Source organism: Convolutriloba macropyga, chromosome 6, assembly GCF_964194025.1.
Source record: "Convolutriloba macropyga chromosome 6, txConMacr16.3, whole genome shotgun sequence".
Classification (NCBI taxonomy): domain Eukaryota; kingdom Metazoa; phylum Xenacoelomorpha; order Acoela; family Convolutidae; genus Convolutriloba; species Convolutriloba macropyga.
In genome coordinates, this window is record NC_134473.1 from 10,709,599 (window position 1) to 10,732,706 (window position 23,108).

At 35.9% G+C, this 23,108-nt stretch overlaps 1 protein-coding gene across 1 annotated transcript; it reads left to right on the forward strand.

Annotated features, from left to right (window-relative positions):
- Nucleotides 1-1,128: 1,128 nt before the first annotated feature.
- LOC142340754 (growth hormone-regulated TBC protein 1-like) lies at nucleotides 1,129-14,994 on the forward strand. The gene is made up of 5 exons (XM_075391458.1): nucleotides 1,129-1,428; nucleotides 1,883-2,070; nucleotides 2,483-2,605; nucleotides 3,650-3,875; nucleotides 14,545-14,994. The coding sequence occupies exons 1-5, from the start codon at nucleotides 1,166-1,168 to the stop codon at nucleotides 14,936-14,938; spliced, it is 1,194 nt and encodes a 397-aa protein (XP_075247573.1). The 5' UTR covers nucleotides 1,129-1,165; the 3' UTR covers nucleotides 14,939-14,994.
- The last annotated feature ends 8,114 nt before the right edge of the window (nucleotides 14,995-23,108 follow it).

The following is a 23,108-nucleotide window of genomic DNA, read 5'->3' on the forward strand; positions in this document are numbered from 1 at the left end:
AAATGACTCTCTGAATGACTTTTAAGGCTTATTAATGTCTGTCCAGCTTATGATAAAAACTTTCAAGGTCATTAAAGTGCTCCTATATAAATGCTGTTAAAAATTTATTTTTAAAATTTTTTGAAATTAAACAAGCAGTTTTAGTTTTCCAAATTGCTTCATTTTTGCTAAAGATGAAATAGATTGCGCGGACAAACACAACTCAGTTCTATATAGATTGCTGTCTTTATTCTACATTTTACATACATTTTAGCATCTATTTATGCCATCTGACGGCTGTTATTTTCTCTGCTCGCGCTTTAGTACAACAGTTTTTACAATCGACAACTACAGTAATTTGAATAAGTGTTTGTTCAAAATTGTTTCCGTTTAGCTGTCAGTAATTTAATACTATCATTGCTATTAAGTTTGCGCTATTTTCAATTCGTTTCAGAAGAATGAAACATGCTAATGGTAGTCAAAGTCAAGCTGCGTCAGCACAAATGAGTGCTTGTTCTTTTTTAAAACGTATCTTTCTTGTCTGGTGTTAGCTGCGTGATGCACCATAAAACTTTTACAAAAAGTTCTACATTCTTTCATGAATTCAATTTATCACGTATAGCAAGGGTTCCAGAGCAAGGAAAATCTTAAGCCTGGAATTAAAAGATTTTGCTGGCTTTCAAAAACTATTTGGCGCTACTCGTCTATCTCCAAGCTCAACTATCTAAAGAATTTTACTTTGATTTTTTTTCTAGTTGTTTTTAGAGCGTTTTTCGTCGTACTTTAATTGTTTTCGACCGAAAATGTGATTGAAGATGATCACGTTTATAGTGACTTCAAAGTCAGCCTGAAAACTAGTTCGACTAACTTCAGCTTTTTAGGTTTAAGGGAACCACCATTTAATTTCAGCAACCTGCCGTGCTCGTTCTGAAAAGTTTTGCTAATTTTCTACGAACTTATTTGAAAGGATTAGTGAATTTCGAAAACAATTTCTTTGCGGGAATATTCTACTTAGCTTGGGCTTCAAATGATGCCACTCATGTTTTTTGGATAAATATTTCGAGGTTGCTTCCCTTACTACACGAGGTCGGAACTTAAAGGCCCTACCATTTTAAATAAATTCAAATTAATTCAAAAATTCAAAATTATTTGTTGTAACGAGTGGCACTTAATTTTAGATGGATGAATGAATGGTGAGCGGAGTCGATTCGAGGGTCAAATCCTCGACACATACGGTTTCGTGAGGAAGTCAGGCTACTCTGTGTCACCCAACACAACAGCTCAGGTTCAAAGGCGGGAGCACAGGTGGGAGATTGTCTATGGAAGGAAGAACTATCAAAAGAGCTCGGTATTGAAGAGATTTTGCCGAAAGGGAGTGCCTAAAGACAAAAGAATTGCAGTTTGGTTAACGGTGTCTGAGACGGGTGACGGACCAAGTTATGAACAAAGGTGCGATTGTTTAACTATGACAGAAATAGTGCTTATTTGTTTTCACACACTAAGTTTAACCATTGTTTTAACTAAGTTTTCTGAATGAATGAGGATCTATGAATCAAATGCAATGCTTCTTAGACATCAAGCACCCGAGCTTCAATTCATAACAAGTGGCAAAATTTTGTATCGTTAAAATGTTTCATGCTACATGGAGCTGCTTCGTTAGAGCTTGCTGTTTCTTCAACAATTTTGACAGTGTAACAGGAAAAATGTAAATGATTTACAACTGTGAAGGCTCTTCTGAAAATATTTTAGCTTATTTTGAGTTGTTTATTGCGTGAGGTTTGAGATGAACCTATAATTTGAGAGTTGCTCGTTTCATTTTATTCCGCTTCCCTTCTAGCTTTTTTTTTCAATTTGAACAGCCAACTTAATTTATCTGGATGTGCAAAATCTTGACTGTTTTTAGGTTCCGACAAGCCTGTAGTTCACCATGCCAGCCTGATTTCAAAAGTGTAATTTTCGAAGACCTCCGCAGAACATTCCCAGACAACAGTAATTTCCATGGAGGGTCACAGTCTGAGCGCCTGATGGGATCTCTGAAATTGGTGCTGGAGGCTTTTGCCTCCTTCAGACCCGACCCAGGATATTGCCAGGGTAAGACAACAATGGGGTGTCTTCCTAAAGGGTTTCTTTTCTACGATCTGGGTTTCTTTTCTACGATCAAGATAATACACAAAAGGTATCGGATTTTGCAGCCTTTCTGATTTGGTGGCTGGCAATTTCAATGAAAGCTTTGTACAAATAGCATGTTGGTGAGATTATTTTAGTGCGCAGTGATGATATAGTGAGGCTCTGTTATCCACCTTCCCAGTAAATTTTTAAATCCATTTTTCGAAAAGAGTGATTGTTAGACTTTTACGAACTAATATCTGTAAAACGAGCTCTCTCCATTAAAAAACTGCACATAAATTGTCCACTAACAAAGACAAGGATTTCTTTGCCGTTTTTGATGATCAGTGATGATTATGTGTGAAAATACCGTGCTATCAAGTAGTGTTTTTTGCAGGTATGAACAGCATAGCAGCCACGTTCATCCTGTTGAGAGGGACAGAGTTGGACTGTTTCACTCTGTTGGACCGTGTTATCTTTCACATTGTGCCTAGTTCCTACTACTCGTCCAATCTCAAAGGCAAGTGTGACTCATAAAACTAACTTTCTCCTTCATTCGAAGGTCAATTTTTCATAAATATTATATGAAATACTGAGATTGCTAACGTTACAAGAAGAGGAAAATAACTCAATATATGGGTAAATGTGCGATTTTTGCTAGCAGTTTTAATAATTTTTATGGGAAAGATCAGCTAGAAGTCTATCGTTCGGGTCACATTCACTCGAAAAATATACATGCTTTATATAGTTCCTACTTGCCTCTAATTTGGCGGAACGGTCAATTTTTTCATGATAATTTTGTTCTCCATCTATCAGCATGTAGATAACGCCCCTCTTAATCCTGCTAGCTTAATTAGATGGTTGACTATTGTTTTTCGTAAATAAATTTACGATATTTTCTAAAGCAATTCCAAAGCAACTGTTTAATTTAGGCCAATGTCCCAAGTTTAGCGACATAACACTGATCTTGTTGAGTTTTCTATGGGTGCGGCAATAGTGACCTTGAGTGCATAAAATTCTTAATGTGCTCAGTGTGAAGTATTGAATCCCATTGGTCATCTCAAATACGGCATCTGTTTCCCCCCTCCCCCCTCCCCCCCCCCCCCCCCCCTCCCTCCTCTGCACCTATAGTAATGAAAAAAAATTGCTTCACGGGGGAGGAGGTGAAACAATTCCACTATTTGATTTGACCAGTGGGATTTCATCTTAGACTCATAATATTTTACGCTTTCGGCTGATAAGCCCCATTTTATGAATGCAGATATTTACCTGTAGATATTTGCCAAGTAGATTATACGTGCGGTCTGGTGATTTTTAAAAACATTTGAATCCCCTTGGTGTGGTTAATATGCGAGAGCACGGAAGCAGTAGGCTGCACTTGAGACGTCTCTTGGGGCACAATTGATGAGAATGCTTCTGTGATTGTGATGAACTGTGATGAAATAAATAATCATGCCCTATTTGCGCAGATGATGTTGGGGACGCCATCTGATTTAAATAAAAGATTGCTGTTGCTTCAAACACAGTTTGGGAAGTTTAAGTAATGAAACTCGTTTAATTTTAGGACTTCGAATTGAGCGCCTTGTTTTCAAGTCTCTGGTGCAGAAGTACTGTCCTCAACAGTTCGCCAGGATAGAGCAGTTCTCTGGCTTTGAGCTCTACTTCGACAAGTGGTTCGTCTGCCTCTTCATCGACTGCTTACCAATGGAACTTGCTCTCAGGATATGGGACATGCTCTTCTACGAATCTTTCAAAGTATTTCACCGCGCTGCTTTAACCATCATTCACAGGTACATAACTTGGTAGTTGCGGCTAGCATTAACTTTACTGCTAATCCATCAAGATTTTGTGAAAAATGACATTATTTAACGCATCAGCGAATGTGCTCTGAAAAGAAAAAATTTATTTCTCCAAAGAAATATTATACATACAAAAGTTAACAGATTATCTCGGAATGGACAGGAGGACGGGGCCATGTTGCCCTCTATGTTCCCACCCTAGCTAAGTTGAAAGCAACTTAAGACAAAAAGTGATCGATTTTTTTAAAAATTATGCTAAAATTTTCTAGGTTCCCTAACTCCTACGGTTTTGAGTCGCTAAAAATTTTTGATCTGTTCATTGTAGCGCATGATATCTTAATGCATTTTATATCCCGGACAACATCCACGCCTAAATAACAAAAAAAAACCTGGAAAATTTCATTAAAAAATCGAATTCACCAAGCACGCGTTGTCCAAGAGAACCGACTCCCTCAGTTTATGATGAAAGCCCGCGATTTCCTTCGGTTTCAAATTTTCAAAGTTTTTGGCAGTGATTCTACTTTTACGAAGACTATTGAAAAGTTTGACGCAACGGAAGGAACTGAACGCCTCTGAAAGGCTTTATTGAAGGACACTCATTTGAGAAAATAATCTGAGTATTTCTGTGTCTTATTTCATTGTGATATTGGAAAAAACTATTCAAGATACAATCACTATGCATGCCATTCAATGATTTTACAACAAATTTAATCAATTCGTATAACTGTAGCTCATAAACAGTTATTATTTTATTCCGTACGAATAGATCAAAGTTTGTCTTTCTGTCCCGGAAATAAATGAGCCTAATTTTTTTCTGTAGGATTTGGAGAGGTTTTATTGTCCTCGAATTCTAGTTTCTACATGTTTACCGAACGATAACCTTCAGTCCAAATATACTCAGAGATGTTTACAGCACATATGGTTGTCCAAAATAATCATTAGGACGGAAGAAAGAAATAAATTTGAAGCACTTGTTTTAAAGTTTTAGTTTAAGTTTTATCGACATGAACAATTAGCTCATTCGCAGCTTACCAGAGGGTGAGTGCATTGAGCTCATCCTTAAGCAAGTTTTCATCAAGTCCTGTTGCAGTAACAGCTGTCGTCAGCGAACAGAATGACATCTAGGCTGGGACAGGCACGCGGTAAGTCGTTAACATAGATGATGAATACCAATGGACCCCGGATGGAGCCCGAAGGAACACCAGAGCTGACAGTCTCCAATGATGATGAGCTACCGTTGACTATTAAAAATTGTTTCCGCTCAAATAAATATGATTGGAACCACTCAATTGCAGTTCCGGGATTTCCATAGATCTCAAGTTTAAATAGCAGAATACTATGGTCTATGGTATCGAATGCTTTACAAAGGTCCAGGGAAAAGGATGTGACTTTTTCTCCTTTAGAGTGCAAGTTTTCAGATCAGTAGGCAAGGCTGCGCGCTGAATCGATTGGTTGATTAACATTGTTAATATTGGTACGATAGCTTCTTGGGAAACTATAACAATTGCATTAGATTTTTTATCTACCCTTGAATGTTTATTATCCAATTTCCCAATGATGCTGGCAATTTCTTTCCATCTATGGGAGGCAAGTTTTTCGAGTGTGGAAAACTATGCAGTTTGGTTGCATATACACCGTGAAGAGCGTTCTTGACATTTACGTCAATGGAATTGAATTATTCTGTGAATGTTTTAGCCGTATGGGCACCAGTGGTCTCAGGCACAGATGTCAAGCAAGAATCAAGCACTGGCACAGTTCGACCAGCGGAGTATTTACCACAAAGATCGTTTATTAGTTAATAGGTTTTCCATCAGTCACCAGTACAAGATTTGAATTTTTCGAAATGAATTTTCCTTTTAGTTGAATTTCTTGTTTCTCAAACTTTTTCCTTAACTGCAGAAAGCGACCTAACAATTTAAAATCTTTTTCATTTTCTTTCCACTTCTTGTGAGCTGCGTTTCTCTTACATTATACGTTTTTATGTGTTGTCTAACCATTTTGGAGCTGATTTCAGTTGAGTGATGGTTGAGATTATGGGAGCGAACTTATCCAGAATTTTTGTAAAGATGTGTTACAGAGGCCGAAATTTTAGTTCATTGAATCATTGTCTGTTAGAAATTTTCCAATTTCAGTTGATTCCGCTTTGAGAAAGAACAATTAGTCATTTACTGAATTTGGGTTTTTCAGGAATTTGGTGTTACGGAAAGTATAGCAATTATTATTGTACATGGAACCAATTGACCATTTCAATGTATAATTGGGCAATGTTCGGAAAAGCGTTGGTTAACCAAATTTCTGTACAGGGATTGTTCAAATTTTGAGTGATATTTCTACGCAGACCAACAGACTAATTAACTTTTTTTGTTGAACTGAGAGGGGTTTTATACAGTAAGCAATTTTTTATACAACCATTTTGTTCAAAAGCGGCTCCTATGGCTTCTGGTATTTCTGCCAAAAGTTCTTCTTTTATATTAAGTACCCTCAACGTTGTGCTATTACGCCGCTTCCTACTTTATCCAGATTTCTGACCAAAAAACTCCGTGAGTATTCCGTGATTAAATAGATTTCATGGTTGTCATCCCTGTTCAGCCATGTTTCAGTTATGCAAAGTACATTGGTGGTGAGTCAAGTCTCAAAAAGTTCTTATAAGTCAATAAAATGTGCTTTTAGTGATTTAACATTAACACAAAATAGATGATTTTTTACTCTTCATTGGAATTGATATAGCACCTTAACATTAACACAAAATAGATGATTTTTTACTCTTCATTGGAATTGATATAGCACCGGGAGGAAGAGTTAATGCCGAAAACAATGAAGATCGATTATAGTTCAACTGTCGAACTCGTAGTTCAAGTCCATAGCACCTTGATAGAAGTTCTTTTTTTTGTATACTGATCGGTCATTCTTGGTTTTAAAAAATGCCTCGTCTCGGGTCCACGCAGAATCCACTCTGTTGTCTGCTTTCATTTTACTAATAAATAGGCTTCGGGCTGGACTGATATCTTCTACTATGCTGATGGCGGGTGACTTCTCTTTAGTTCTGTTTTGTTTTTTCTTGTTTATCTAATTTTGCGACACATCTGGCGAATTTCACTATCACTGGTTTTGGAGCTTTCTGCCTCCCTGAAATCCGATGCGCAATTGAGACGTCCTGGCTTTCTGCATTGGCACCAATGTCTTAGGCGGTTTTCAGCACTTGATTTGCAGACTCCTCCATCGACATACCTATCGAGCGTCCTTCTTTATTCGTTGTCGTTTTTAGTCACTTCTGCTCATCTCTGACGCTTAATACTTCCTTCTATCGTCTTCTTAATACTACTACCTAAATTTTTGTTTATTTCCTCTATTTTGAAGGGAATTTGTCCCTCAATTGGCCTTCGCACACTGATATTGAGTGCCCTCAACATTGCATCGTCATTGCCTCCAGTTGAGCTCAGAACGTTATAGGCTCTCTTGCTTCGGAAAGATGGTGGTAGCGGTGGTGGTGGAGCATCATCTTACTTGAATGATGTTGCGGGAAAGGTGGGGGAGGGGTCCGTTCATTTTTTGGTATATCACTATCACTGGCACTGGTTCCAGCTCCATCTCATCATATTTCAATTTGTTCTCAAAATATTTAGTAAGTTTATCACAACAAATAGGCCAAAAGAAAAGTTAAAGAGAAGAGATCTGTCTTGAGCTGCACTTGTATCATTGCAAGTCTTGTAGCGCAACTAGAATTAAACTAGATTGGCTCAAAAAGTTTACTTTATTGCAAGATGTGGGCAGAAATGAGCATTCTTTTTACCTCATACAGAAAGGATCAGTTTCGCTTTGATTAAATGTCACTACCGAATGGATTTTTTCCCGGCTAACAAACCTGATTTTGTGCGTTGACTACAAGGACTGAAAATTCGGTCCTGCTTATTTTCACCCCTATTTAATTAAGTCCCTGTTATTTAAAGCTGTATAATTTTACCACTTAGTTATTTAAACCTGCAGTTTGTTCGCTCCGAAATCGGTGTAACTCTGAAATCTTTTATATCCCTTTCGGCGTCGAAATGAACAATTAGCAGAGCTAAATTTCAAAGGACTTAAATAACAGTTCCCTACCTGCCAGACGGAGAAAATTGGTACTTTCCAAATGACACCATTTCAGCTATATTTAAAGCTATTTTTGAGCAAGCATAAATGAGCGATCAAAATCATGAGCGAGCAAGCATAAATGAAATCCAGATGGAAACTTATGCTAGCTGCTCTGCCTTGTGAAATCCATATCTAAACGTCGGAAAACTGTGTTTCCAATTAGGGTTCCCATCAAAGTGTTAACGCCCGAGATCAAAATATCTAATGAGTCTTCGAGGTAGCTTCTCGAGGACGCAAATAGGGCGCTATCTCAAAAATTTCAAGATGGATATCAACCTAAACTTACACAAGAACAAGTTTATCACAACAAATAGGCCAAAAGAAAAGTTAAAGAGAAGAGATCTGTCTTGAGCTGCACTTGTATCATTGCAAGTCTTGTAGCGCAACTAGAATTAAACTAGATTGGCTCAAAAAGTTTACTTTTTTGCAAGATGTGGGCAGAAATGAGCATTCTTTTTACCTTATACAGAAAGGATCAGTTTCGCTTTGATTAAATGTCACTACCGAATGGATTTTTTCCCGGCTAACAAACCTGATTTTGTGCGTTGACTACAAGGACTGAAAATTCGGTCCTGCTTCTTTTCACCCCTATTTAATTAAGTCCCTGTAATTTAAAGCTGTATAATTTTACCACTTAGTTATTTAAACCTGCAGTTTGTTCGCTCCGAAATCGGTGTAACTCTGAAATCTTTTATATCCCTTTCGGCGTCGAAATGAACAATTAGCAGAGCTAAATTTCAAAGGACTTAAATAACAGTTCCCTACCTGCCAGACGGAGAAAATTGGTACTTTCCAAATGACACCATTTCAGCTATATTTAAAGCTATTTTTGTGCAAGCATAAATGAGCGATCAAAATCATGAGCGAGCAAGCATAAATGAAATCCAGATTGAAACTTATGCTAGCTGCTCTGCCTTGTGAAATCCCTATCTAAACGTCGGAAAACTGTGTTTCCAATTAGGGTTCCCATCAAAGTGTTAACGCCCGAGATCAAAATATCTAATGAGTCTTCGAGGTAGCTTCTCGAGGACGCAAATAGGGCGCTATCTCAAAAATTTCAAGATGGATATCAACCTAAACTTACACAAGAACAAATTAATTCCAGTACACAATTATGACAAATTGGAAATGATGAATATCACTAACGTCCACTAACCACCTGGAAGAGATGAATATCACTAACGTCCTCATAAAAATCCATCAAATTCTGAACCCTTCATTTTGAGCTCTGATGCCTTTCCTTATTTGGTGGTTTTTGTTTGTCCAAAGCATTCAAGAAAGTCAGTTTTTGTCCGGTTGCTCCCAAATTTGTTAATAGTTCTAAGGTCATGGTTGAATTCGCCGTTCAAATTTTGTATTATTCCTTAGTGCGGAACCTCAGCATTAGTTTTTCTCGCAATTCCCTCTATATAGGCCTCCCTTTGACTCATGATGTTGGAGTGAATGTAGGAGGACCGTTAAACAGCCAAAATTTGCTTTGATTTTTTGAATGCGAACAAAGCTCGTCTGTGTTTTGGAAGGAATATATCTAAATACTTACAGCTTTAAGCAATTCCAAGGAGTGCTATAGTTATTTACTCTTTTAATATAAAACCTTTGACTTCTACTACCCATGTTTCTTTGTTTTTGGCAGAACTGTAAAATTACAGTCTACAGTTGCCATATAGATTTCAAGACGCAATACAAAAAAAATTTTCCTTGAATTCAATTCTCATTTTAGTCACTTTTAGTTGCCCAAATTATATAACGTATTCGCTAACGGTTAGAATTTTGCTTTTAGTAATTGAACCTTTCGCTTTATTTTCCTAATGAGCCATTAATTTAAAGATTAAATTTGGAGTGAGATGACGGAGGTGCGGGCATATTTTATTCTCCCCTTTTTCATTTTACCCTGAGTGTCATCTTCATTAATTGGACTATTTGAGTTAATTTGGACCTACTTAATTTTATTTATAGAAATCCTAAAATTGGGGTGAAACATTGCAGGTGTTAAATCATTAAGAGGTTAAACGATATAGATGTTTACGACATTTGGGTTAAATTATAGTAGGTTAAAAGAATAGGGTTGGAAAACAGCGCTAAAATAATACATGCATCTTGAGATAACAATCTTTATTTCCTCAGCCGGCTATTATTACGCTTCTATTTTTTCTTTGCGTTGTTAAACCAAAGTTTATTTATTTTTAGCGTGTTATTAATAGCCGACGGCTTTTATGAGCTGGCTTTTTCGCTCCTGATTTTACCACTTGAAGGGGCGTTGTGGTTGTTTTCTTTCATAAGTGAGCGACCAAAAAACGGGAAGCTCAGTGATTGAATAAAGTTTAAGAAAATTGTTTGGGTGAAGATTTTCGAGGAGTGGGTCTGCTAATCAAGATGTTTTTTATGTTTGTGTGGTCTAAAAGGTTGTTGTCGGCAAATTCATTATTATTCAAATTGTTTTCGTAGCATTTTGTGTCGCTTGGTAATTAAAGGGATTTTTGCGCTAAGTTTTTCCACAATTTTGCATGTTTTCTAAATTTTGAGCGATTTTTAGCCCTTTTCGTTTTGTTGCTTTTCATGCCAACTGGTTTGAATCCTATTGCTCATAGTTGTTTCTTACAAAATCAGAAAAATATGTTTGCCAATACAATATTAGCTAACCCAAACATAATTTTTCTGATTTTGTAAGAAACAACTATGAGCAATAGGATTCAAGCCAGTTGGCATGAAAAGCAACAAAACGAAAAGGGCTAAAAATCGCTCAAATTTTAGAAAACATGCAAAATTGTGGAAAAACTTCAAATTAGCGATATTAACTTCAAATTGGATTATAAAAGGCAAAGTGAAGGCCAAAAAAATTTCGAGCTATCGCCTGACGGTGCTTAGTAAAACTGCCAATACAATATTAGCTAACCCAGTTTTATTAAGCACCGTCAGGCGATAGCTCGAAATTTTTTTGGCCTTCACTTGTTTGCCAAATATGTTTGCCAATACAATATTAGCTAACCCAAACATAATTTTTCTGATTTTGTAAGAAACAACTATGAGCAATAGGATTCAAGCCAGTTGGCATGAAAAGCAACAAAACGAAAAGGGCTAAAAATCGCTCAAATTTTAGAAAACATGCAAAATTGTGGAAAAACTTCAAATTAGCGATATTAACTTCAAATTGGATTATAAAAGGCAAAGTGAAGGCCAAAAAAATTTCGAGCTATCGCCTGACGGTGCTTAGTAAAACTGCCAATACAATATTAGCTAACCCAGTTTTATTAAGCACCGTCAGGCGATAGCTCGAAATTTTTTTGGCCTTCACTTGGTCTTTTATAATCCAAAATCTTTGGATTGTATTGGTGTGCTCTTCAGATTTGTTGAGGCAATTTTTCGAATACCTTCAATTGGAGTGAGAATTTGGTATTTGAACAAAATTTTATGTTTTTGAAAGCAAGTTCTTTATTCCACGTGCGGCAATTAGACTGATTTATTTGCCTTCACTTGTTTGCCAAATATGTTTGCCAATACAATATTAGCTAACCCAAACATAATTTTTCTGATTTTGTAAGAAACAACTATGAGCAATAGGATTCAAGCCAGTTGGCATGAAAAGCAACAAAACGAAAAGGGCTAAAAATCGCTCAAATTTTAGAAAACATGCAAAATTGTGGAAAAACTTCAAATTAGCGATATTAACTTCAAATTGGATTATAAAAGGCAAAGTGAAGGCCAAAAAAATTTCGAGCTATCGCCTGACGGTGCTTAGTAAAACTGCCAATACAATATTAGCTAACCCAGTTTTATTAAGCACCGTCAGGCGATAGCTCGAAATTTTTTTGGCCTTCACTTGGTCTTTTATAATCCAAAATCTTTGGATTGTATTGGTGTGCTCTTCAGATGTTGAGGCAATTTTTCGAATACCTTCAATTGGAGTGAGAATTTGGTATTTGAACAAAATTTTATGTTTTTGAAAGCAAGTTCTTTATTCCACGTGCGGCAATTAGACTGATTTATTCAGTGTTTCTTCTCTTGAGAGCTATTTTTATGATACAAGTTATGTTGATAATCGCAACTATCTGCAAATTATTGAACTCATGAACGGGCAGCTAATGCTTTTTTTTACGTTGACGCAATTTGCTGTCATGAATTAATATTGAAAGTTTGTCACTTCCTTTATATAACCTGTTGTCCTATCACCTGGTATCATGAATGACTGTAATATTTGTCGCAATTGAGGCATAAATGAACCTATTTAATTGTTTGAATTGATGGCTAGTTGTTTTAAAGACTTTGACACTATATGTTCTCCATATTCTCGATTTTTTGAGGTTTGAATATTTGTTGTACTTTTTTTTGTCTGATCTTTTAATGTTGTTGGACAGGTCTCATATGTGGCTAACATGAATTTTTTGATCTATATAAATGTTTTTTTTTTAAAAATGAATCTTTCTATCACTTTGACTTTCATTCTTTTCAAGAAATTTTGAATCTTTGTTGTTGTTACTCAATTTGTGTGTTATCTTTTAGTGTCTTGAATGACTACTTTAATCGGATTCTGAGGATGCCTTATTTAATCGAGTAAATTGTTCTATTTTTAAAATTTTTTTTGACTTTTATACTTCTTTTTGAAAAATTTAAGGGAATTCAAGTGAGTTTTATTTGTGTTTGTTGTACTGTTTGTTTTAACTTTACCTCATCAATGGCAGATTTCATCTGTGGCTGATGAGTATTAGGTGAATCTATTTAGTCGCTTGAATTCACAATAATTGTTTTTTTAGACTTTGACACCTGACACCCTTTGAAAAGTTGATTACTGTAGTCTTAAGTGTTTATGTTGTGGTCTTATCGGTTAGTCTCAATAACAATAATAATGAAGGGGTTGGATTGTAGTTATGAGGCTCTCGTTGCCTTGCATCGCTGATTTTAAAACTTTATAATTTTTGCCAATTTTCTCTTTGTCTTTTTTTGTCTGTCATTGATTTCCACGTGGTTTTTATTATGTATTCATTCTAAGGATGCATAGTCAATATTTTTTAAATAATTTTTTTCTATTTTTAGGTATATTCACAAAGTACTTAATCTTAGAAAAAGAAATTTTCTATTTTTTGGATTTCTTTTGTGTGTTTGCGCAAATAGGTTCAGGTGCATTGTGTTTGATGCTGCTCTAAAACATTAATTGTAAGGTTATTAAATAAGGCAAATATTTTGATTGTTTTTCAGGACGTGTCCTGCTGTGTGTTTTATTTCGTCGTTTTGTTTCGTTGCGACCATATGAAGTCACAATCACTTCAACATCACAACATTTAGTATAAAGTTTTATTAATAGCAGCCTCAGCTTCTCAGCCGGCTATTATACCGCTCCTATTGTTTTTTACTTCGCCGAATTAAACTTTTTTGCTTTACTTTAGTTCACAGCTTGTTCAACATTTTTTTTGGGAACTCTTTTTTGACTTCTCTGGGCTGGTTTTACTCTTCTCTCATTCTGCTAAAAGTGCTTTCAGACAGCAGTTGATTAGCAAAGAAATTCAAAATGAACCGAGTCAGTATCAAAACGCGAAATCAGAAATAGAAACTGGATAAACCCATAACGCCCAGTTTTAGATGCACGCAGCTCGAACTTTGTGCTTATAAGTATTAGTCACCACCTCTAATTGGCATTGATACTAGCCCCTCCATCGTCTCGCTATGAAACAGGAGTATTTCAACTAGAAAATGACATCAAAATAGTTCGCGCTTTAAAATTGTTTTTGTAGAAAAATTGTTTTTTCATTATGGTAATGGGAATCAACGGCGGCTATTTTCTGTCAATCTGCCGGGTATGTTTTTGGTCTGTTTCTTTTAAAATCTTTTTGAGACTGCAGATCTAGAAGCAATATCGGCTATTTTCTCTCAATCTGCCAGCTATGTTTCCGCTTCACGTTGTTTTGACAGCTTCAAAATTTTCGTGAAGTACTTTTCTTTCAGTAGGGCAATTTCCTTCTTTTCTCTTTTTGTTCAAAGTGCTTGCAACCATCAGTAGCGATGCAAAACAATATAAAATGGAGAGGATCAACGAAGTCAAAAATGGAAATATTATAAACAAATAAAGACCAGTCTTCGATGCCCGGTATTTCAACTTTGTTTAAATTAGTCTTATGTTACCTGGTCTAATGCTTGCTGCCGATACTAATCTCTCTCATGTATACTCTCATTAAGAAGTGGGAGTGTATCTAACAACGGAGTCAATCGATGTAGCGCGTACTTTAGTCATTTTTTTTTTGGTAAAACAATTGTCTTTTTGACTGTTCTTGTTTCAATTCCAATAGGTGTTATTGGAATAGCGGCTATTTTCTGGCAATCTGTCGCTTATGTTGTAAGATTATCATATCTTATTCGGTTATTAGTCATTATCCAAAATTGGCTGAAAACAATGTTACAATACAACTTTCATGGAAATTCTCTGGTGTGACTTGTCACAGACTAGCGTCTTTCGAGATTAGCATGTAGAACAAGATTATCATCCATGTTAAACAAGCTCAACTGATTCTTATCTCTTCGCTTATGAACTATGTTTTATTGACAGGTTGAAAGATGAAATCCTCGCTACAAACGACTTTATGGTATTGGCCGACTTGTTTTCATCTCTGAAAGATAACCCAAAATTCTACAACTCGCAAGCATTTGTCATTGAAATGAAATCGCTCACATCAAGTCTGAGCATAAACACAGTCTCTGCTCTGCGTAATCAGATGAGATCGGTGGTTGAGAAGGAAATTGAAGAGCATGACATGAAGCTGAGGAAGCGACAGGAAGAAATGGCGAGGAAAAGGGAATCTGAACAACAATCGCGAAAGCAGGAATCGGGTACGAGACAGAGGCAAACATCAACTACAGTAACAAGCAGTGCCAACAACAGTGTTGTTTACAGAAATTCTTCGCGCACTTCAGAAAACACTGTTAAAACTGTTCCTCTTTAACTCTTTTGACAGTTTTTCTCATCATCTCAACTGAGTTAAGCTTTTGGCTTCTTTTATTTAAGAGGTTGATGTATATCTTCGGCTGACTTAATGAGATGTTAGGTCTAATCATCTCCATCACTAAATAACATAGGTTTTCGCCAACCAAATTTGGAAATTTTTGAATCGTTTCTATGGGAAGGTTTCAAAATCATTTGCCTTGCTTATGCTCAAACACTCATCCATCACTCAAGTATTTTGTTCGTAAATTTCTGTTTATAATAGACTCAATTTCGATTTAAAAAAAGAAACAACGAAAGACTATTTTAGAAGATTATAATGACATCTTTGAAATTAAGAGGAAGCACTCGCATTTACAAATGCATTTGCTAATCAAAATAAGTTGTCACTTAGTTTGTGAGAGAATCTTATCAGATAGAGATTCAGATTCAGGCCGATATTCAGTCCTGGGTTAGACCGAGAAAGGATTTTTCTGATCTTGTTTTGTTTGCTGAACCAATGAGAGTAGTAAAGCAAAATTTACGCATTATTTAGGGGGTAGTTCTCCAGTGACGATCTGCGAAGTACATTCTTTGGGTACAATGTTCTCGATTTGTACAGGGGACAAAACTTCTCTGACACCTTCTCAAAATTATAGTATACAAAAATTTGTAAAATATTCAACAACGTTTTTGGGAAAACTCACTTTTTCGGTCTAATTTGTACGGAAGCAAGAACTTGTTGCTTTTTCAAGGTTTTTTCGAGTGTATGAAAGAGAGAGCGTGTGAATTTATGCATGTGTGTTATAAAGAGGGCGGCAACGCATTGCTATGTTTTGACAGTAAAAAGAATTGCACTCATTTTTTGGTGGTTCTTATTCACTTGTTTTTCTTTGGTTTACTGACCATATGTTGCCCAGATTAGTGGGTGCGCGTTAAAGTTAAATGAAACAAATTTTAATCAACAAGGATCCACGTGGAGATTTTTTGTGTCTGCTAGCCGAAGAGTAGCAAGTTTGCACAAAATGAAAATATAGGTTAATTTGACAAAAGTAATGCGTAAAGAGTGTCGCGACATCATGGAAAGTGTATTGAAAATGTGCTGTAAAGGAGCTCATTTACGTATGTGTTAAAATATTAAAGTTAAAAAAAGATTGCGTAATTTTGCGATGGAAAATGATAAACTTGTATGACAATTTTTTTGCAAAAAACTCAAAAAGCAATGAAGCCGGCAAAAAACTTAAATAAAAATAAAGAAAGCTGTCGAACTAAGGAACCAATGTTTTCTGTGTTATTATACAAGTTTAGACTTTCATTTTGGTGTAAAAATTTGGAAGGATTATGATTTATGGAGATAGCTCTTCAAGAAGAATTTTTCTCTACGAAAAAACTCTCCTGAGGTCTGTAATCAAAATGACAAATTCAACACAGCGTTTCATTTACTCGGTAGAAAATACTAGGTGATAGATCAAACAATCGATTTGTGCACTTTGTTTGCCTTTTAGAAGGAAAAATCTGAACTTAGTTCATAAGAGAATCTTATGAGACCGGGATTCAGATTCAGCCCGAGATTCAGTCGTGGGTTACGCCGAGAAAAGATTTTTCTGATCTTGTTGTGTTCGCTGAACCAATGAGAGAAGTAGGGCTGAATTCACGATTTGTTCAGGGGTAGTTCTCGCGATGAAGATCTGCGAAGTACATTCTTTGGATAGTATTTTCGGGATAATGTACAGGGGACAAAAGTTTCGTGAAACCTTCTCAAAATTATAGGGAGACAAAAACTTGTTAAGTTTTGATAAACTTACAGATGAAAGCTCACTTTTTGGGTCTAATTTGTGCGGGGACAAGAACTTGTTGCTTTCTCAAATTTTTGGTGGAGGTGGAGAAAAACTCGCAAAAATCTCGCAATTTTTGGGGTCTTTAGTTTTGAATTTCAAAATTAAAGTCTTAAACCCCTTTTTTTTCAGACTTCTCTCGATTTTTTAATTTGAAATTTAGAAACTAACTTGTGTGTGTGATAAAAAAAGTGCTAAGATGTTGCAAAACTGCGAGAGTAGGAGAATTGCACCCAATTTTCGGTGGTTCTTATCCAAGTCTGTTTTTAATTTTGATGGTTTCATTGACCATATGTTGCCCAGACTAGTGGGTGCGCGCACAATTTTTGCGTCTGCTAGCCAAAAGAGGAGTGCTTTTGACGTCAAAGTCAGCCTTAAAGGTGAAAAGAATTGCATGTTTGCACAAATTGAAGACAAAATTTGTAAAATTGACGAAAGTAATATGCGAAAGGATATAGTATGTTGCGACAATCATGGAAAAAGTGTTTTCAAAATGTGCAGTAAAACAATTCATATACATGAGTGAAGATAGCACAGTTTAACTTGAGAGAAAATTGCGTAATTTTTCTATCAAATATAGTCAACTGTGGACAGTTTTATGAAAAAGCTGCACTAAAAAGAATTGAGCTGCGTAAAAAGTTGTGCTTTTTAATTAAAGTAAAGCAAGGCTGTTAAACTGTCAGTAGTAAAGGAAAGTGACTAGAACCTCAACGGGGGGGGGGGGCGGACAATTTATGCAACGCACATCTACAACGGGGTGGGACATTTTGAGGTGGCCATCTACAACGCGGTGGGACTTTTTGAGGTGGCCATCTACAACGGGGTGGGACAATTGGAATTTTTTAAAATGTGGTAAAATGTCCCCCCCCCACTTTTTTTACATATATACATACATATACACAATACATACATATGTATGTATGTATGTATGAATGTATGTATGTATGTATGTATTTATGTTTGTGTGTATTGTAGTATGCATGTATGAATGTATTTATGTATGTATATGTATGCATGTATGTGTATGTGAGTATCTTTATATGTATGTATGGATGTATGTATACTTACATACACACATGCATACATACATACATACATACATACATACATACATATATACATGCATACAAACATACATACATACATACATACATACATACATACATACATACATAGATACATACATACATACATACATACATACATAGATACATACATACATACATACATACATACATACATACATACATACAAATATACATACATACATACATACATATATATATATATATATACATACATACATACATACATGCATACATACATACATACATATATACATACATACATATATATATATATATATATATATATATATACATATATACATACATACATACATACGTACATACATACATACATACATACATACATACATACATACATACGTACATACACAATGATAAAAACCCAGAGTTGTACAAGAAAACAAGTTTTTACCTAAGTATGTACACAATTATGGCCATAATCACTTATGTCCATAAATGCATACATAAATTGGTGAAAACAACAGTAAAACAACTAACCTGTTAGTAGATGTATAAAATCATTAATGATATATCAATTGGAGAGTCATCAGATCATGCCCAAACATGTTCAGGGTCACGAAACTTTCCAAAATAAATTGACCAATCGGAGTGCTTGATTTATTATTCAAGTTGACAACCAATCAGAATTGAAAGATTTATAAACAAAAACTCTAAACGCTCACGTTCAGTAAACAGTAAATAATGAACACAATAGGAACAAAAGACATCAAGCTCATTCATGAGAAATTTTTATCACTGAGAGGTAACATAAATTGTACACACATATCTTATCGACAATTATATATCGTAGCTGCTTGTTCTTTGTTAGATCCAGAAGTTGACGGAGAAATAGCACCTAAATTTAGACCCTATGGTGGTTTTATCGGAATTGATAATTCAAGACTAGATCCTTTATTGAAACGGAGCAAAGTGCTACAACTTCATGCTGCATTGCATGACGCCGCTGGATTTATAAAAGATTGCCGAAACAAAGGCCCTGGATATGTTTACGCTTTCCGTTACTCACCAGTAGACAATTGTCTTTTTGGACACCTGACAGGAATATTATTCATTCTATCAGTGAAAATTTTTCATTCACAATTGTTTCGTGAATTGGAATGCTAGAAAATTTTGGCAGCAAAACTACAAATATAATTGTCCTCGATCTCGAAGGTTTCAAACTCAAGTCACTTGGTTTCATTATAAAAGAACTCAGTTTGTGTTCGAGTTACAACGATACAATATTTTTCAAACCACCGCTTAAATTCGCTGATTTACCCGCACACGATAGACAAACTGTTATTTGGCTGACCAATAACCTACACGGTCTTGATTGGGACGAAGGTGATATACCTTACTGTGAGTTGAAAACAATCTGTCTGAGTTTCAGTTTCCGATTCAAACGGAAAAATTTTTTTGCCAAAGGCATTAAAAAGTGTGAGCTCCTCAGTAAGCTTTTACAGAAAACTGTTTATAATCTGGAGGATCTAAATTGTCCCCGAATCTCAGAGATAATATCAGAAGAACAAGTTCCCTCCTGTTATCTTCATTCAAACTTTCGTTCAACAAACGATCAATTATCAAATCACTGCGCGGAACGTAAAGCAAGAATTTTTTCACAGTGGGCACAAAGTGATGCACAGAGAAGACACGGCAACTTTAACAACTTATCTGTCAGACAACTTGAAGATATTCACTTGCTTGACTCCACTTGACGATCAGCCGATTGTAATATTCAACAGAGTACAGGATCCCTCTCCACCAATACAGAGTAATTTTTTAAGTGATCAACAGAACCGAGCGAACTATCTCAACAATAAGCCAAACACAGCACAACAATCGCGTTACAACGCGCTTTATAGCGCAGCAGCGAAACGTTATTTTGCAACCATTACTCTTTCTCCCGACGAGCTAGACAGCTTTAGGGCTTTCCTGCCCGTGATAGATAATTTCTATCACTTCCAACTGTACGTAAAAAATAAACAGAGCTCGAGAACGTCGGAATCAGTTCAATTATGGCTATGAATAAAACAAACCAGAAGCCTATGCAGTCCCCCAAAGAGCAGCGAATCCCACGTTGGAAGCAATGGGCGGACAAAAAAGTTCCTCAATTTAGATTGAAAAAAACACCACCAGAACGTAAGCTATCACTTAATGAGATGCCGAATGAGATGCGGTTATATGTCTTGGAGCACCCCGGAGTTGAAAAAGTCTTCAATCAACCCTCGTTCGAGGAAAATGACTCAACCGTTTGTTATAAACTAGAGATAAAAAGTCGTATTAAAGGTTTCAATTTGTTTGAGTTCTGGTACATGAAATAGTTGCCCAGTAAATAAATCAAAAATTTAACATTTTATATCATCCTTGTTTCAATTCACTTTTCAATTAATTATTTTTCTCAATGAATCGAAGAGACGAGGCTGACGCTGGTATCAGTAATTTAGTCTTTGATGTGAACAACAAGGAGAGGCCCCCATGGCGTTGTTGTTCAAATTCAACAGTGCCAAGGTCCGAAGTAATATTTTTTGTTCAAGTGAGTATCATTGTCTTAATGATCATTCTTTGCTTCTCTATGCTCTTTCTATTATCAGAAAGCTGTGAAGAGAAACCAATTTGGATAGCTCTCTTATCGAGTTTAGTTGGTTACATTTTACCTAATCCCAAACTATGAACAAAGTTATTCTTACACATGACAGGGTATTCATGTCAATTGTAGGACCAAGTGGTTGTGGTAAAACAGAACTCTTGTTTCGAATGCTAAACGGTTCGACCTTTTATCCACGTTTTGAAAAATTTTATTATTTTTACAAAGAGTTCAAACCACTTTTCAAAGATATATGCAACGAGTTATACCAGGGATTGAGTTTCTAAAATACTCAGGCTTTGATATAAAAAAAAGGCTATCGCATTGTCTGCTTATCTATGACGATTCATGTGAAGAAATCTTCAACGATAAAGAATTTGTAAAAATAGCTACCTCAGGACGTCATTGCAAATTACATGTTATATACGTCAAGCATAATTTGTTCCATCAAAGCAAATGGTCCAGAACCATTGATCTGAATACAACACACATAATATTATTCAAGTCGCTTCGTGACATTCAACAAATTGAATATCTTGGAAAACAGTTGAATTATCTCCAACTGATTAAAGAAGCATACAAACTAGCAACTGCGGAGCCCTTTGGACATTTGATGATTGATCTCGACCCAAAAACCAGTCAGGGTTTACGTTTTTCATCGCAACTAATTGGACCGGATCCTTCTATTTTTTACATTTTGTCCCCTGAAGCAGTCATTACAATTACAAATGAAAAAGAAACATTTGCTTATGCTCAAGCAATGGGCAAATAAGAGGAATGAGAACACAGCTCAAATAGAAATATTACATCAGGGCGATTTCATTTGGTTCTTGAGTGACTGTGTGATGAACGTACTCTCTGGAGTTGTACCAATCAATAAAAATGAATTAAAAAATTTCGAGAAACCACTACGTAAACTTGCAGACAGGCGAGTTGAAAAAAGAGAGAATCAAAATTTTTCGATCAGATTCTGAAATCCGTCTAATTAAACTGATTGCGTTACCTTGTATTGCTTTTCTGGAGCAAAATGCACACTGAAGAGTTTGTGCTATTTCCTCGTCAAATGTATGCGAATGAACAACCTCAAATTGCTCAACTTCTCAACAATAAAAATGTCCGAGAGAAAGCAAAACAAATATCAGTGTTGCAAAGAAGCAAGTCTCCACCAGCACCTTCTACCACGCAACAAGACACGCAACAGCAGACAGATAATATTTTGGAGAATGTCAAAGATGAGCTGAATGAGACTAGAGATGACAAAATTGATACAAAAGTTTCAACTGAAATCAGGGAGCGAGTTTTGAGAGATATTAAACACTTTGACAGAAAAAGTTTGAAAAAGCGAGCATAATATTGGAAAAATAGAAGAGTCAGAAACTCTATCGTTGGATCAAACATCAAGACTAATGGTTAATAAGTCAAGAACGGGAGTTCTTGTCGCAGATTTTCTTTACGATCTACAACAAACCACATCTAAGCTTTCACTCGAACATTACAAAGTGCTGACCTTTCTAGATATCAGTTCACAATTAACTTGTAATACATACGCAAAAAAATTTCTTGCCTTATCACTAAACGAAAAGTTACAGTTGTTTGAGGATGAACCAGAAAACGAAGAATCAGGAGTCTCGAGAACAGAAGAATCAAAAGCTTCTGGCGACGATGAAAGAAGCTTTGAAGATGCAAAAGACGAAATCCAACCGTCTAGCTCGTGGACAAATTACTTCCTCTCACGTTAAACAATTGAACAAATTATACACAAAAGGTAGTGCAGCTTTTGGTAGCATTGCTAACTTGAAGAAAGCCAGTGGTTTACCAAGATCCAAAGTGGTTCAATACCTTCAGTCGAAAGCCCCATACACAATATACAGACAATTCAGAAAAACTTTTCCGAGACTAAAAGCTGTTGCATACAGAATAAACGAAATCTGGTCTGTCGATTTGGCGTATATAGATAAAATTGCCCAACACAACAATGGAGTCACATATTTACTGGTGGCTGTTGATGTTTTATCGCGATACCTACGAGTGCAACCGATAAAGGCTTTATATGCAAAAGACGCTGTTGAAGCGTTCAAAAAAATGATCAAACAGAAAAACCAGAAAGGGTTTGGACAGACAAGGGATCCGAGTTTAAAGGTGAATTCAAAAAATTTTGTGAAAAGAAGGAGATTCATTTATATACAACCGAAAACGAAACCAAGTCGGCATTTGCTGAGAGGAATATTCGATCGCTCAAAAACATTATTCTCAAATACCTGGAGGAAAATTGGACTTGGACTTATATTAAGCAATTGCCCCAGTTTGTAAATACTATAAACAGTCGTGTTAATCGTGTTACCCAACTTGCGCCTAATAAAACTTTCAAAAAACATGAACCGTTTCTAATATCCCTAGCAATTAGCACAAAAAAGTACAAGCCAAAATACGAAGAAGGAGACCTGGTTCGGATTGCAAAGCCAGACGAAACATTTAGGAAAGGTTATAAACAAAATTACAGACGAAGTCTTCACAGTATTCAAGGTTGCCACCCTTAGTCCACCAACATACAACCTTATAGACGCAAACAACGTTATAATTGAAGGTAAATTTTATGAACCAGAATTAGTCCAAGTGAACGTCATTCCTGTCGAAGATTAAACATGAGTATTAATAAAGAATTTACTATTGATTTGATATTGAATG